This window comes from Microtus pennsylvanicus, chromosome 1, assembly GCF_037038515.1.
Source record: "Microtus pennsylvanicus isolate mMicPen1 chromosome 1, mMicPen1.hap1, whole genome shotgun sequence".
In the NCBI taxonomy this organism is placed as follows: domain Eukaryota; kingdom Metazoa; phylum Chordata; class Mammalia; order Rodentia; family Cricetidae; genus Microtus; species Microtus pennsylvanicus.
In genome coordinates, this window is record NC_134579.1 from 153,290,061 (window position 1) to 153,305,257 (window position 15,197).

At 48.2% G+C, this 15,197-nt stretch overlaps 1 protein-coding gene and 1 long non-coding RNA gene across 2 annotated transcripts in view; one reads left to right on the forward strand and one right to left on the reverse strand.

Moving 5' to 3' along the window:
* The window catches only part of LOC142832434 (uncharacterized), a 25,115-nt gene extending 17,111 nt beyond the window's left edge, over positions 1–8,004 (forward strand). Inside the window, exon 2 of the long non-coding RNA XR_012907227.1 lies at positions 7,293–8,004. This is a non-coding gene — a long non-coding RNA (uncharacterized LOC142832434). The remainder of the gene's footprint in view (positions 1–7,292) is intronic.
* The window catches only part of Cacng7 (calcium voltage-gated channel auxiliary subunit gamma 7), a 33,898-nt gene continuing 18,783 nt past the window's right edge, over positions 83–15,197 (reverse strand). Inside the window, exons 5-6 of the mRNA XM_075942826.1 lie at positions 2,495–2,640; positions 83–1,632 (exon numbers count right to left, since the gene is read on the reverse strand). Coding sequence (XP_075798941.1) covers positions 1,375–1,632; positions 2,495–2,640 — 404 coding nt within the window. The 3' untranslated portion in view covers positions 83–1,374. The remainder of the gene's footprint in view (positions 1,633–2,494; positions 2,641–15,197) is intronic.

A 15,197-nucleotide genomic window follows, 5' to 3' on the forward strand; every position in this document is an offset into this window, starting at 1 on the left:
AATAGTGCTTTACCCACAGGAGAAACCAATACAAGTATATAGGCCTGTTGTTTTCAACCCCTTCCCTTTGGTTAGGCAGAGACGTGTTTGAAATAAAGTTTATTGAAGTTTCTGTCGGTATTTACATATGATACACAGTAAATAACAGAGCCAGGCCCCCCACCCCACCGTTTCCCCACCCTTATTGCTTCCCTCCCCCCTCCCCCAGCCTCATTAAAAATCGCTGCGTAAAGACAGGTTATAACTGCTGCGGTTCTCCCTCCCCCCTCCCACCTAAGATGCAAACTAAAAGCCCCTGGTCCCCCCCTCCCGTCCCCTCCCCCCACCCCGGGGCCGTTCTGGTTCCGTGTGTTAACACTGTGCTACCTCGCCCCTCCTCCCCTAATAAAGGGAGTGGGATGGGTGGTTTTCTGGCAACCCCCCCCCCAAACTGTCCAAGGGGGCGGACGGGCCCTTGAAAAAGGCCGGAGTTAGGGAAACTGAGATGGGAAGAGGGACATGGATGAGAGGGAGTACCAGAAAATGGAAGACAGAGGTTTTGGGGGGCGTTAACCCCCGCTACTGCCCCTCCCTCCCCCGATGGGACCTCGAGGGGGGAGAGGCGGGCACAGGCGTGGAGATAGCATGAGGGAACCTCCCTCCACCCTGGGGTCCCATCCTTGTTTGGTGTGAGAGACCAGATGCACCTAGGGACTTCGGATGAGCAGGTGGAAGAAGGAAAAGAGAGAAGTGAGAAGAGGGGGGTGGAGGGCAGGGAGAGGGAGAAGGAAGAAGAAAGAAGAAGGATCTATTAGAAGGAAGGTCACCTTCCAGAGGACAACAGAAAGAGAGGAAATAGTGTCTCCCAGAGGCGACCGAAAAGGAAAAGTTAAGGTAAGCCACAGTCGTATCCCTGCAGCCCCTGACCCGACCAGCAGACTTGGGCAGAGCAAGCTTCTTCCCACCCGCCGCCACCAGGGCCCTGCAGGGCACGTGGTGTTGTGCTAGGAAAGAAGGGAGTTCAAGGGCATTCCCAGTGGCTGTCACACCCACTCTCCAGCCCAGCACCCCTGTAGGGAAGCGGGAGCCTGAAGGATTTGGGGGAGCTAGGTGCAAGATACCACCAGAGGATAGTTAACCGAGTTGGAGAGGGACCAGGAGAGGGGACGGGTTCAGCCGGGGTTAGACAGGTGAAGGGAGGGAATCATTTGGAAGTATAATGGACTAATGAGGAGAGGTTGGAAAGAGGGAGCCATCGAAATGAGGATGATGGGTTGGGGCCTGGAGGTGGCACAGCAGCCCCCAGCCAAGAGTCCCTTAAGGGATTGGGGCCGCGTTGGGGAAGGGCGGGTGAGGGGAGGAAGGAGGAAGAGGAGAGGGGGGGGGAGCCCAGCCTCAGCACGGTGAAGTGGAGATGTGGAGGTGGTCGGGGTACTTGATGGCTGGAGGGTAATTTTGCGTCATCTGGATGGAGACGTCGCTGGAGATGTCGGAAGGGCTGCGACCTCGACGCCACGCCTCGGGCTGCAGAAACTGGCCCGAGTAGTCAGAGCAGTCGCTGAGACGCGGGCGGTAGAAGGCCGGGTGCGGGCGATACATCTCCTCCTCCGCATAGCGCTTGGTGAATAAGTACACGGACATGACTCCGGCCCCCTGTGGCAAGGCACCGTCAGAATCCCAGAGGCACCCTCCTGCCGCTTCCTCTACCAAAACCCGGGAGTCACTGCTGAATATCACCCCCCAAGACTTCCTTCTGCAAAACCCAAGAGGCCTCACCTTTCATCTCCTCCAGGACCCCAAGAATTGGAACACCCAGACCACTTCCTCTACAGGAACTAGGGGTTGGATCCACATCTAACCCACCTCCCTCATAATACAGGCACATCCCCAGCCTCTTCTTCCTCCTGGAATCAGACTGCTAGATCCTCCCACTGCAAAGTAGAGAGATTGGTCCCCCAGCTCTGTTCTTTCCCAGGACCAAGGACTTCCTCATCCTCCTCCAAAGTTTCAACCGACAGGCTTTCCTTCAGCTTCTGCCTTCCCAAGACCCCCAGGAGCTAGAATCCCTAGACTTTTCCCTCTCTGGGACCCATAGATTAGATCCGCAGTCCATCCACCTTCCTCATAACCCACAGAATTCTTTTCCTCCTGGGCATAGGGATCAGGTTGTTCTCTGTTCAGGGAGTCCCATCCCTGGGCTGCTCCTCCCCAAGAACCCAGGACTCCCACCTCTAAGGCCTCAGAAGGTCGTCAAACCTCAGGGTCTCTCTCTCTCTCTCTCTCTCTCTCTCTCTCTCTCTCTCTCTCTCTCTGTCTGTCTGTCTCTCTCTCTGTCTCTCTCTCTCTCTCCTTCCCTCCCGCCCTCCCTCCCTCCTTCCTTCCCCCCTCTCTCTCTGTTTCTCTCTCTCCTCCCAAACCCAGAAGACCCTATCTTTAGACATCTGCTGCAGACCCCCAGGAGCTAGAACACCCCAAAACTCCCACCTCCTTCTTCAAACTGGGCCCAACACATCACCTCTTTGAGAAGGAAAGAGGAAGCAGCGAAGGCAAATGACCACCCGTATCGATAGTGAAAGTACTGCTCAGAGCTGCTGGGCCTGTTCATGACCTCATCATTGATGCTGGAGATGTACAGAACCAAGCCCACCACCAAGGAGAGACCTAAGGGGAGAAGGGTGCCAGGAACATGAGAAGGGAGCACCCCCAACTCCAGCTCACTGTTTCCCTTCCAGCTCTGTCCGGTATCTACAACTAACCTTATGCACTATACCCAGCATGCTATGCAAGTCTTTACTTCTGAGCAATGCCCCCTCACACAACTAGGGGACTCTAGGCAGGTCCTCCTGCTCTATAACTGAGCCATACCGCCAGCCTTACAATGGAGGTTCTAGGCAAGCACTCTGCTGCTGAGCCATGCTTCCACACCAGAGAATCTATGTAAGAGTTCTATCACTGAACCATAACCTCTGCCCCTCCCTGCTGAATTCTATCTAGGCAGGTACTCCACAGCTAATTCTCAGATTCTAGGCTGGAGCTCGACCACAGAGCTCTCTCCCTTTCTTTTTACTTTTTGAGAAAGGACTTCAGAAACTTGCCGGGACAGGCTTGAACTTTTGATCCTCCTGTCTCAGCCTTCCAAGTAGCTGTCGTGACAAGCCTGTATGTGTCTCCAGGTTGGACTTCACTTCTGCGTTTTGAAGGACCACCTGTTCCTGGCCTTGGTTGGGTACAGAGAACCCAGAGATGAATCCACCAGTTGCCCTCACCCCACCCCACATCTGAGACCTCAGTGCAACTGAAAGAGGTAAAAGACAGGATAGTGGACACCCATTAGGCACAAATCCATCTGTGATAAGAAGAACAAAGGGATCAAAGAAATAGGTCTTTCTCCACATCCTAAAGGATGAGATCCAGGAAAGAGATGAAAAGCAATACCATGTGTCAGCCCCCAGCCTGTGTGTGCAGGTGCATATGCACCAACTAACACTCATACAAGCGTAAGTATCTTAGGAGGCCTGGAGAGATGGCTCAGTGGTTAAAAGCACTGGCTGCTCTTCCAGAAGACCTGAGATCAATTCTGTGCATCATAATGGCAGCTCACAACTCTCTATATTCAGTCCTAGAGGAGATCTGTTAAAACCAGCTAAGGGGATAACTATGCAGCTTTGGCTCTACTAAAAGTTATATATGAGTTATGTCTTATGTGAGTTATACCTCAAATGTTTAAAGCCTATGACTTTCATACCTATGAGATGGCTCAGTGGGTAAAGGCGCTTGCTGACAACACTGAAGACCTGAGTTCAATCCACAAGACAGACATGGTAGAAGGACGAGTTGTCCTCTGAACTCTAAATGAGCTCTATGGCACTTGCAAGTACCCCTTAGTAATTAATAAATGAAAAAATATTTAACACGCTCATTAGAATCTAGAGAGATAACTTATCCATTAAGATCACTTGTTGCTCTTGCAGAGAATCCAAGTTCAATTCCCAGTATCCATACAGTGGCTCATAACTGTCTGTAACTCCAGTTCCAAGGTATCCGATGCCCTCTTCTGACCTCAGTGGATACTGCACACACATGGTGCACAGACATACATGCAGACCAACACTCATACTCTTAAAAAACAAAATAAAAGCTACAAGTGAACTCATCTTTAACCCAGTCCCAACAATACCCAGTCTCTCCAAGGGTGGAGAGCTATTATGTAGACCAGGACCTTAGACTTATAGGGATCTTCCCACATCTGCCTCTCAAGTGCTGGGATTAAAGGGGCTCACCAACATGCCGGGGTTAGAATGTACTCTTAAGCATAAAAGAAGGGATCATTTTAAGAGGTATTTGTTACTGTATGTGAGTGGACAGTGTGTTTGGAGAGAGGTGCTCTACCTAACACAGCACACACATGGAGTTCAAAGGACAGCTATGTGCAGTCTATTCTTTCCTTCCACTTCTATGTGCTTTCTAGGGATCAAATCCAGATTGCCTCAGGACTGGAGAGATGGCCTAACAGTTAAGAGCACTGGCAGCTCTTCCAGAGGACCTGGGTTCAATTCTCTGCACCACAATGGCAACCCACGGTGTCTATACTTATAGTCCTAGGGATCTGACATCTCTTCTGGCGTCTGTGGGCACCATGCACACACATACATATAAAAATACTTTTAAAAAAAAGTAAAATAGGAGGACTCAAAAGATGACTCAGGATTTAAGAGTACTTGGTGCTCTTTCAGAGGACCCACATCTGAAAGTTTGTAACTAGCCCAGATCATTGTGAGTTCAAAGCCAGCCTGAGCAAACTAGTGATACCATGTCAAGATAATGAAGACAAAAAAAAACAAAAAAAAAGAAGAGGTGTGAGAATATAGCTCAGTGCGAATCCTCCCCTGCACTGTGAGGGGCTGGAGGGCATGGCTCAGTGGTAAGCACCAGTCTAGAATCCCCAGGCTGGGAATGTGGAAGGAGAGGAGCCTTGTCCAGCATGAATGAGGCCCTAAATTCAATCCTCAGTGTGGAAATGGGGGAGAGAGAGGAGAGAGAATCCATGTGCATCTGCTTATTTTTGCAAAAATAAGCATAAGGAGAACTGACAAACAAGTGAGGCTGATTGCACCACGGAGTAGGTAGAACAAGGAGATGAGAAAAAGCACACAATTCTGCATGATTTTGATCTTCAGAGTTATGTTAATATTTTATACATTCAAGGGATAAAATCAAAGCCAGGTGTGATGGCAGCTTGCTGAAGAGAGAGGGACAGAGTTGGAGACTCGTCTGAGCTACACAGCAAAACTCTGTCTCAAAAGCAAGGCAAACAACAACCAAAAAATAAATAAAAATAAAAGAGTGGAGAACGATTCCAGTAACTTCATTCTCTAGCTTTCCTTTTTCCCTCCTCCCTCCTTCCCTCTCCACCCCATCTATCTTTTTAAAGGGTGGAATCTCTCTTGCTATGCAGCCCAGTCTTCAAACTGTTAGGTCTTATAGGCATGCCAGCTCTTTGCTTTTGAACCCATCCCCCATTGAAAGGAAACAGGACTCCCTGAAGAAACATCTCCAAAGCCAAGGAGAGTCCAAGTAAAAGTGTAGCTTTGCCCTGCAATAAGAAAGAGCTCAAGGGGCTTGAGAGAGAGCTCAGCAGTTAAGAGCACTGCCTGCTCTTCCAGAGGACCAGCATTTAGTTCTCAAGACCCACATGGCAGCTCACAACCATCTGTAACTCCTGCCTGAGGAGATCAAACACCCTCTTCCGGTGTCTGTGGACACTGCACACAGACACATGCATGCTGACAAACTCTCATAACACAAAGTTAAAATAAAGATGCCTTTAAAAAGAACATGCTAAAAAATGATGGGAGCAGGTCAAGGGGGGCACGGAAACTAGCTTAAAGAGTTTCCTGAGTCAAACCGAGGACAATCTGAGCAACAAAATGAGTCATTAAACTGAAGGCTTATAGTCCACTGAGATAGAGAGAGATGAAGTGAGCTGGAGATACGGCTCATGTTGGTTGAGGGCTTGTCTAGCATATGTGTGGCTGTGAGTTTGATCCCAAATTTGTGTGTGTATGTTTGTGTGTGTGAGTGCATTTATAATATACAACGATTGCTTGTTTGACATATGATCTCCTCATATAACCCAAATCCTATACAGATTTTTGTTTTCTTATTGGAAACAGGGTCTTATCTTGTCCGGACTTGGTGAAACTTGCTATGTAGCTAAATATGACCGTAAACTCCCTGATCCTCCTGCTTCCACATCCTGAGTCCTGAGGTGCCAAGTCCACACCACCATGCCTGGCTTTTGCATTGCTGGGGAGAGAAACCAGGACTCATTCATGCTAGGCAAGCACTCTACAAACTAAGCCACATTGTCAGCTATGGGTTTTGCTTTCTTTTTCTTTTTTCTCCTTTTTTCTTTTCTTTTCATTTTTTTTAAACTGGGCAAATAAAATGGTTCAAAGGGTCAAAGGGTCACACAAGTCTAATGGCCTGAGCCTAATCCCCAGAGCCCATGAGGCAGAGAGAGGCCTGACTTCTGAAAGTCATTCTCTGACCTCCACGAACAGTGGCACAATCATGCATGCATGAATGCAAACACACATCCAATAATAAGAATGAGGACAATGAATAAATGAAGTGAATAAATGAATACGCCAAAAGGTTTGTTATGGTAGCACACCCATCTATATGTGTACATGGAATGGTAGTCACAAGACAACACACACTTGACAATGTCAGTTGTAACAGCAGTCACCAAGCAGGAATCACCAACAGGGGCTGGAGAGATTGCTCAAAGGATTGGAGCAAGGGCACTGGTTGCTCTTTCAGAGGAACCTAGCTCGATTCCCAGCACCCCTATGGCAGCTCACATCGGTAAATGCAGATTGAAGGGGTTCTAACACGTGTGGCTTCTGAGGTCACTTACACTCCTGTGCACACAGAGATCCACATGATTAAAAATAAATCATCAACAGACACTAAATCAAAGGGTAGCAGAATCTCCTCATTGAATACCGACTCGTTACCAAGAGATTAAAAGCATCGTTCTGAGCTAGGGATGTAGCTCAGCTGGTACAGTGCTTGCCTGGCGTACACAAAACCTTTGATTCTTCCCCCAGCACCATATTAACCAGGCATGGTGGTGCAAGTCTGTCATCCTAGCACGAGGGAGGTAGAGGCAGGAGGATCAGGCGTTCAAGGTCATCCTTAACTACACAGTGAATTTGAGCCCAGCCTAGGCTAATACATTAGACCCTGTCTCAAAACAAGCAAAGAAAAAAAACCGTATCTTTTATTGTGATTTCTTGACCCAGCAGGTATCACGTTGAGCAAGCTAGTATCACTGATAAAGGGCAGACAGACTCTAAACACCAAGTGCTACAAAGTCTGTAAGTTATTCCTTCCTTCCTATGCTGTACCCGTTGAAGCTGTGCGACCTGAATCCATTGAGAAGAACACTGTGGGGCTGCCCTTTGCAATAAAAATGTCAACATGAAAGAGTAAAGGAAAGTGACAGAACTTTATAAAAGATAAAGAGAACTCCACTGGAGTACTCAGAGCTCCACAGAAATGCAGTCGGGGTATGCCGGGCACCGGGGCACTCTGGAAGATTATGAAACAGCGAATCAGGCTCTAAGAATCAGAGGCAGGATATCCCAGGTTCTGCGTGGTGCTATTTTTCCTGTCGCGACGGCCGCTAAGGGAGAACAGCAGCCATGATGTGTGCTAGCTCTCCCGCCCCCAGCAAGCCGTGGGCACCTCAACAAGCACATCAGGTTCGTGCGGTACTTGATGTGGGAGTGTGCGCCCTACAAGCGGAGGGCCGTGGAGCATCTCATGGTGTTCAAGGACAAGAGCTCACACAAGTTCATCAAGAAAAGGTGGCCACATACGTCCGTGCCAAGAAGAAGCAGGGGGAGCTAAGCAACGTGTTGGCAGCCATGAGCAAGGCTACGGCCAAGGACTGATGGGCCCACTCCCGTAAACCTTTATGCTGCATGAAAACACAAATAAAGAAAAAGAATCAGACCAGCGTGTCCGCATGTGCATTCTTTGAGCAGATTTCCCAGGGCCGCAGGAGGTGCTCAGATCCTTTGGTCTGCTCCGTGTTTCTAAACAATGGTCCTGTAAGGACAAGGCTGTTCTGCTAAAGAGAATGTCTGAAGGCAGAGCATATGTGGGCAGTCTGCTCAGGAGAGAGAAATGGAAATAAGGCCTGCCGTGATGGATCTGAGGACCTGTCCACCTCCCTGAGGACTCACAGGCAAATAAGAGTTGCTGGGACAGGGATAAACAGACAGACAGACATTTTCTTCAGTGATATAATCACTGGTAGAGAGCTCACTCCCCAATCAATAATCCTTCAAGAACAATATTGTAAGAAACCCTGATAAAATACATTGGGTCACCACAAAAAAGAAAGAAAGAAAGAAAGAAAGAGAGAGAGAGAGAGAGAGAGAGAGAGAGAGAGAGGGAGGGAGGGAGGGAGGGAGGGAGGGAAGAAGGAAGGAAGGAAGGAAGGAAGGAAGGAAGGAAGGAAGGAAGGAAGGAAGATGGACAGATAGAATAAAACAAGAAAACATGGCCTGGCAGGACGGCTCAGCGGTGAAGAGTTTGAGTCCTAGGTCCCACATAACTGAAGGAGAGAACTGGCTGCTGGGAGTTGTCCTCTGACTTCCACGTATGTGCCTTGGCACCATGATATTGGGGGGGGGGGAGGAGTTAAACATAAAAATAGAAAGCCTCTGCTTCCTGAATGCTGAAATTAAAAATATGCACTAAGTCCAGTTTTTATGAAAAATGAAGAAGAAAAGTAAACATGAAAATAGATAGGTATTTAGCTAGTAAGAAAGATATCAGAAGGCAGGAGAAGGAAACAAGAGGTGGTAATGGGAGGGACTGTGATCAAAATGCAAGATACACATATATGACCGTGTGACAACGGGCTGGTGGGGCAGTGCACACCACACATGATTCACACGCATGACCGTGTGACAACGGGCTGGTGGGGCAGTGCACACCACACATGATACACATGCATGGCAGTGTGACAACGGGCTGGTGGGGCAGCGTACACCATGCATGATTCACACGCATGACAGTGTGACAACGGGCTGGTGGGGCAGTGCACACCACACATGATACACATGCATGACAGTGTGACAACGGGCTGGTGGGGCAGCGTACACCATGCATGATACACATGCATGACCGTGTGACAATGGGCTGGAGGGGCAGCGTACACCACACATGATACACATGCATGACCGTGTGACAACGGGCTGGTGGGGCAGTACGCACCACACATGATACACATGCATGACCGTGTGACAACGGGCTGGTGGGGCAGTACGCACCACACATGATACACATGCATGACCGTGTGACAACGGGCTGGTGGGGCAGTGCGCACCACACATGATACACATGCATGGCCGTGTGACAACGGGCTGGTGGGGCAGCGTACACCACACATGATACACATGCATGGCAGTGTGACAACGGGCTGGTGGGGCAGTGCGCACCACACATGATACACATGCATGGCAGTGTGACAACGGGCTGGTGGGGCAGTGCACACCACACATGATACACACGCATGACAGTGTGACAACGGGCTGGTGGGGCAGTGCACACCACACATGATACACATGCATGACCGTGTGACAACGGGCTGGTGGGGCAGTGCACACCACACATGATACACATGCATGGCAGTGTGACAACGGGCTGGTGGGGCAGCGTACACCACACATGATACACATGCATGGCCGTGTGACAACGGGCTGGTGGGGCAGCGTACACCACACATGATACACATGCATGGCAGTGTGACAACGGGCTGGTGGGGCAGTGCGCACCACACATGATACACATGCATGACCGTGTGACAACGGGCTGGTGGGGCAGTGCGCACCACACATGATACACATGCATGGCAGTGTGACAACGGGCTGGTGGGGCAGTGCACACCTTTAATCCCAGCACTCAGGAGGCAGAGGCAAGTGTAGCTTGGTGAGTTTCAGGGAAGCCAGAAAGAAAAAAGTGATAATGAAACCCATTACTATGTGTAAGTGATACATGTGAATAATAGAAGAAACCTCAGGGCTGGAGAGATGGCTCAGCAGTTTAGAGTACTTGTCACTCCAGAAGGGGACCTTGATTCCACTCCCAGCAGAGTCCAGTTCCAGGGGATTCGTTGCCTATTTCTGTTGTTGTTGTTTGCTTTTCTCTGTATAATCCTAAAGCTCACTCTGTAGACCAGCCTGGCCTCAAAGGCAGAGATCCTCCTGCTTCTGTCTCCTGGGTGCTAAGATTAAAGTCATGCACCACCACTGCCTGGCTTCATTGCCCACTTTTAAACTCCACAGGCACTAGGCACACACGTCCTGTATGTATGTATGTGTATACATGCATACACACACAGCAACAACAACAACAAAACTGGATCCTTCCTCCTAAGGAAACAAGACGAGGAGGAAGAAGAGGAGAAAGTTGATTAATGTTTATCTGGGGATGCAGCTTAGCTAGTCCAGCATGCATGATTGCAAGATGCCCTCATAAAACTGGGGTAGTGGCCAGGCGGTCGTGGCACACACCTTTAATCCCAGCACTCAGAAGGCAGAGGTAGGTGAAGCGTGGTGAGTTCAAGGCTAGCCTGGTCTACAGAGCAAGTTCAGAACAGCCAGGACTGTTTCCACAGAGAAACCCTGTGTCTAAAAACTAAGAAAAATAAAAACAAAAACAAAACAAAAAACGTGGGGTACTATTGGAGACTGGCAGATCAGAAGTTCAAGGTCATCCTTGGCTGTGTAATGAGTGTGAGGTCAGCCTAGGTGACAGGACATCCTGACTCAAAAACAAACAAAAAAATGTTCAAAATTAAGGATCTATATTCACCCAAGAGGCCTCCCTTGACCTTCTTTTCTGTTCTGAGTTTTGCCCTCAAACCCAAGAACAGCTGAGCCTGGCCACGGTGGTGTTGCAAAGCGATCAGGAAAGCCGTGGATCGGGCATGCTGTAAATGATTGGCAGCCACACAAGAAGGCTGCTGAGCTAAAGGCAAAGTATGGGAAGAACGTTGTCCATGGCAAGCTGCGGGCTGGTCGGATACAAGAAAGGGCAACAAACAAGAGGAAGAACCAGGTCATGGTAACTCAAACCTCTAACCCCAGCACTTGGAAGGCTGAAGCAGGAGCATTGCTGTGACTTGGAAGCCATCTTGGGCAACAAAATGAGACTCTTGAAACTCTAATAACTTCAAAATAAAATTAACGGTGGGTTGCTGAGACGGCTCAGCAGGACTGTAGCCCAGCCTGATGACTTGAGTTTGATCCTCAGAACTCGCATAGTGGAAGCAAAGGACAGACTCGAGCAAGCTGTCCTCTAACCTCCATGAGGTTTCAGCCGCTCCCTCCCTCCCTGAGAGCTGTATGTAATTCTGCTCCAGTTGTATACGGTTTTAGAAGATGATGGTAGGCAGAATACAGAGGTGAGAAGCTGGCTGAACTTCATTTGTGCCGCTATGGGGAGGTTGTCATCCATGCCAGGGTGAGGCTTTTCAGTACAGCTGCTTTGTTTTGGTTTTTCGAGACAGGGTTTCTCTGTGTAACAGTCCTGGCTGTCCTGACACTCACTCTGTAGACCAGGCTGGTCTCGAACTCACTGAGATCCACCTGCGTGTGTCTCCCAAGTGCTGGGATTAAAGACATGCGCCCCCACTGAGCAGCCACCCACACTTTTGTAGGTAACTCCTCAGGCACACTCCTGTAACCCGTCACCCATCCTCCTGTAAGGAAGCCCAATAAACGAACAAGTTCACCAAGCTAGAATTTGGTGCATTACTCCGGTCCTTCACTGGTGCCCTACCTTGAGAGAATAAACATTGGTTACCATCTGCCCAGGAGAAGTGAGTGCAAACGTTACGGGGAGAGATGCAACTACTACCCGAAGAGAAGATCACAAACCTCATAACAGCACTTTTTTTTTTCTTTTTGCCAATTATGTTTAACCCAAATGCAATTCGAGCCTAAAATCCAGGCATAGCTTTTCAGATTACAGCACAGACAGGAAAGAGAAATAAGCTAAGCAAGGAAACAGATAAAATACAGAGTGAGATCCGGGTGGTGATAGCACGTGCCTTTGATCCCAGCACTCAGGAGGCAGAGGCAGGTGGATCTCTGCGAGTTCAAGGCCATCCTGGTCTATAAAGTAAGTGCCGGGACAGCCAGGATTACACAGAGAAATCCTATTTCAAAAACACAAAACCATGAGACTGGAGTGATAGCTCAGCAGTTAAGGGCCCTGACTACTCTTCCAGAGGACTTGGGTTCAATTCCCAGCACCCACATGGCAGCTCACAACTATCTCTAAGGTCAAGATCTGACACCTTCACACAGACATACATGGAGGCAAAATACAAATACAAATGCAAATGAAATAAAAGTAAATGAATTAATTATTTAAAACCAAACATAAAAACCAAAAACTGCAAGGGAGGATATTCTACAGAAACCCTTCCCCTGTGGCATTCTAAGAGCGGTGAATGGACCAGGGATCGATCCTTGCAGCAGAGAGGCGGGAAGGGAGGGAGAGAGGGAGGTGGAGGGGAGAGAGAGAGAAAGGGGAGGGAGAGGGGGAAGAGAGAGAGAGAGAGCACTGCATTTCCTAATAGAACTTTAATAGCCCCATCTATCTTATAACCCAGCCTGACCTTGAACTGTCTTTGAAGCCAAGGACAACCCTGAGTTCCCGATCCTCCTGTCTTTATCTGCTAAATGGTGGGATTACGCACTTGTGTCCAGCATAGTCAACTTTAGGAAGTGCTCTTGACAAAACAAGAAATTAAACCAGGCTTTCCCAAGCTTCTTCAAAATCCTAGTTTACAAAGACGGATGGATGCATTCAACCACAGCATGGCATGCCTTTAGAAGAACCCAAAGTCTGGTGGTGGTAGCACACACCTTTAATTCCAGCACTCAGGAGGCAGAAACAGGTAGAACTCTGTGAGTTCGAGGCCAGCCTAGCCTAAGAAACGAGTTCCAGAACAGACCTCCAAAGCTACAGAGAAACCCTGTCTCAGAAAAACAAAACAAGAACACAGAACGTGAGGTTTCTATGCCACTAACTGCCATGCTCCCCCTCCTGCCAAACTGGACGGCCTGAGTTCAATCCCTAGGACACACATGGGAGGAGAGAACTGACTCCCACGGGCTATCCCCGATCCCCTACACATGTGCAGAGCCACAGCCACAGATAAATAAATGCTTATTTTTTACCAGGAAAAAGAGAGACTGTCTGACTTAAAGGAGGCATCAGAGAGCCATCAGATAAATGCCCGTTGTAATTTACATGCTGATTTGCAACCCGCTCACAGTTAAAAGGCATTTCTGAGACCAGTGTGGGGAATAAATAGTAAGGAGGTATGAGATGGTATTAACTTACTCTCTTTGGTTTGTTTTGTTCAGGCTGTGTTGCGGTACCGTGGCTTGTGTGGCTGGCGTAAATAAAAGAGTACTTCTTACTCGGAGACATACTAAAATACGTGAGGACAAAATGAGTTGCTGGTGTCTGAGGCTGGCTTTAAAATAAGGCAGCAAAGCACGGAGGGGGGACATGGCAGTGGTTGGCTAAAAAAAGATCCGCCATATGCTGGCAATTGTTGGAACTGAATGAGGGTGCATGGGATTTCCTTACACTATTTTTTTCCATATTTTAAAAGTCACTGTTGGGGGTGGGGCAAAAAACCAGTGGCAGTATATACCAAAAAAGACTTATTAACAAAATAAATTCAAGAGGCTGGATGGAGTCCTGGTTCTGAACAGAAACCTAAAAAAAAAAAAATATTTTTTTCTTTTTTTTCAATGCTGTTGAACCCAGAGCTTCAAGTACACATGCTCACAATCCCGGAACTACCCCACCAACCTCAGAAAAGGTATTTTTGAAACAAATGGGACAGTACAAAAATGGATTAAATTGGGCCAGTGAGATGGCTCAGTGGATAAAAAGTGTTTGTTGCTAAGCCTGAAAACCTGAGTTTGATCCCTGAGTTCCACAGCATGGAAGGGGAAAACGGACTCCCAGAAGTTACCCTCTGACCTTCATGCATGTGCCATGTCACACATATTGTATAAATATATGCAATTTAAAAAAAACAAAAGAAAATAAATTACATTACATTAGACACATATTGTCAAATTCTAGGTGTGATATATATTGGCACTGTATTCATGCAAAGAATGTGTTGTAAGATCATTAAAACTGTGATAAGTATGTGTACATGTTCATGTTTCTGTGTGCTCAGACACGTGTGTGTGTGCGCGCACGCGGGTGCCAGAGGTCAACACCAGACATCTTCCGCAATCTCTTGTTTGATTTGGTTTGCTTTGGTTATTATGAGACAGGGTTTCTCTGTGTAGTCCTGACTGTCCTGGAACTAGTTCTGTAGACCAGCCTGGCCTTGAACTCACAGAGATCTGCCTGCCTCTGCCTCCCGAGTGCTGGGATTAAAGGCGTGCGCCACCACCGCCGGGCTCCACGTTAGTTTTTTTGCTTGTTTGTTTTGTTTTTCGAGACAGGGTTTCTCACTGAAATTAGAGATGACTAATTAGATTAGATCCTCCTGTCTCCTCTTCTCCAGCTCTAGGGGTTCAGATGTGTACTCCAAATGAAACTCTTATGTGGGTGCTGGGACTTGAACTCAGGTGTGTGTGCTTGGGTGGCAAACCCTTCACCCAGAGTCATCTCCCCAGTCCCTGAACTTAAAAGCAGGAAAATGACACCGTATCTACAATTTACTTTCTTTCTCTCTCCCTCTCTCTGCAACCACCGCCTCCTGCTTTTTTGAGGAAGCCCCAGTCTATACCCAGAGCTAGCCATGACTTTGCAGTCTTCCTTGTCTTAGTCTCTCTTTTTTAGGAGTGGAGGGGACAACGTTTCTGTATATACCCCTGGGTGTACTGGAACTCACTCTGTAGACCAGGCTGGACTTGAACTCACAGAGATCCACTTGCCTCTGCCTCCCAAGTGCTGGGATTAAAGGTGTGTGCCACAATGCCAACTCTACCTCAAACTCTCGAATTCAAAGATTACAGATGTGTACTACCTACTATACCTGGCTCTCAAACTTATCTTCAAATGGTAATGAAAAAAATGTAATTGGTAATCACAGCTACTCAGCAGACAGAGGCAGGAGGATGCCAAGTGTAAGGTTTGCCTGAGCT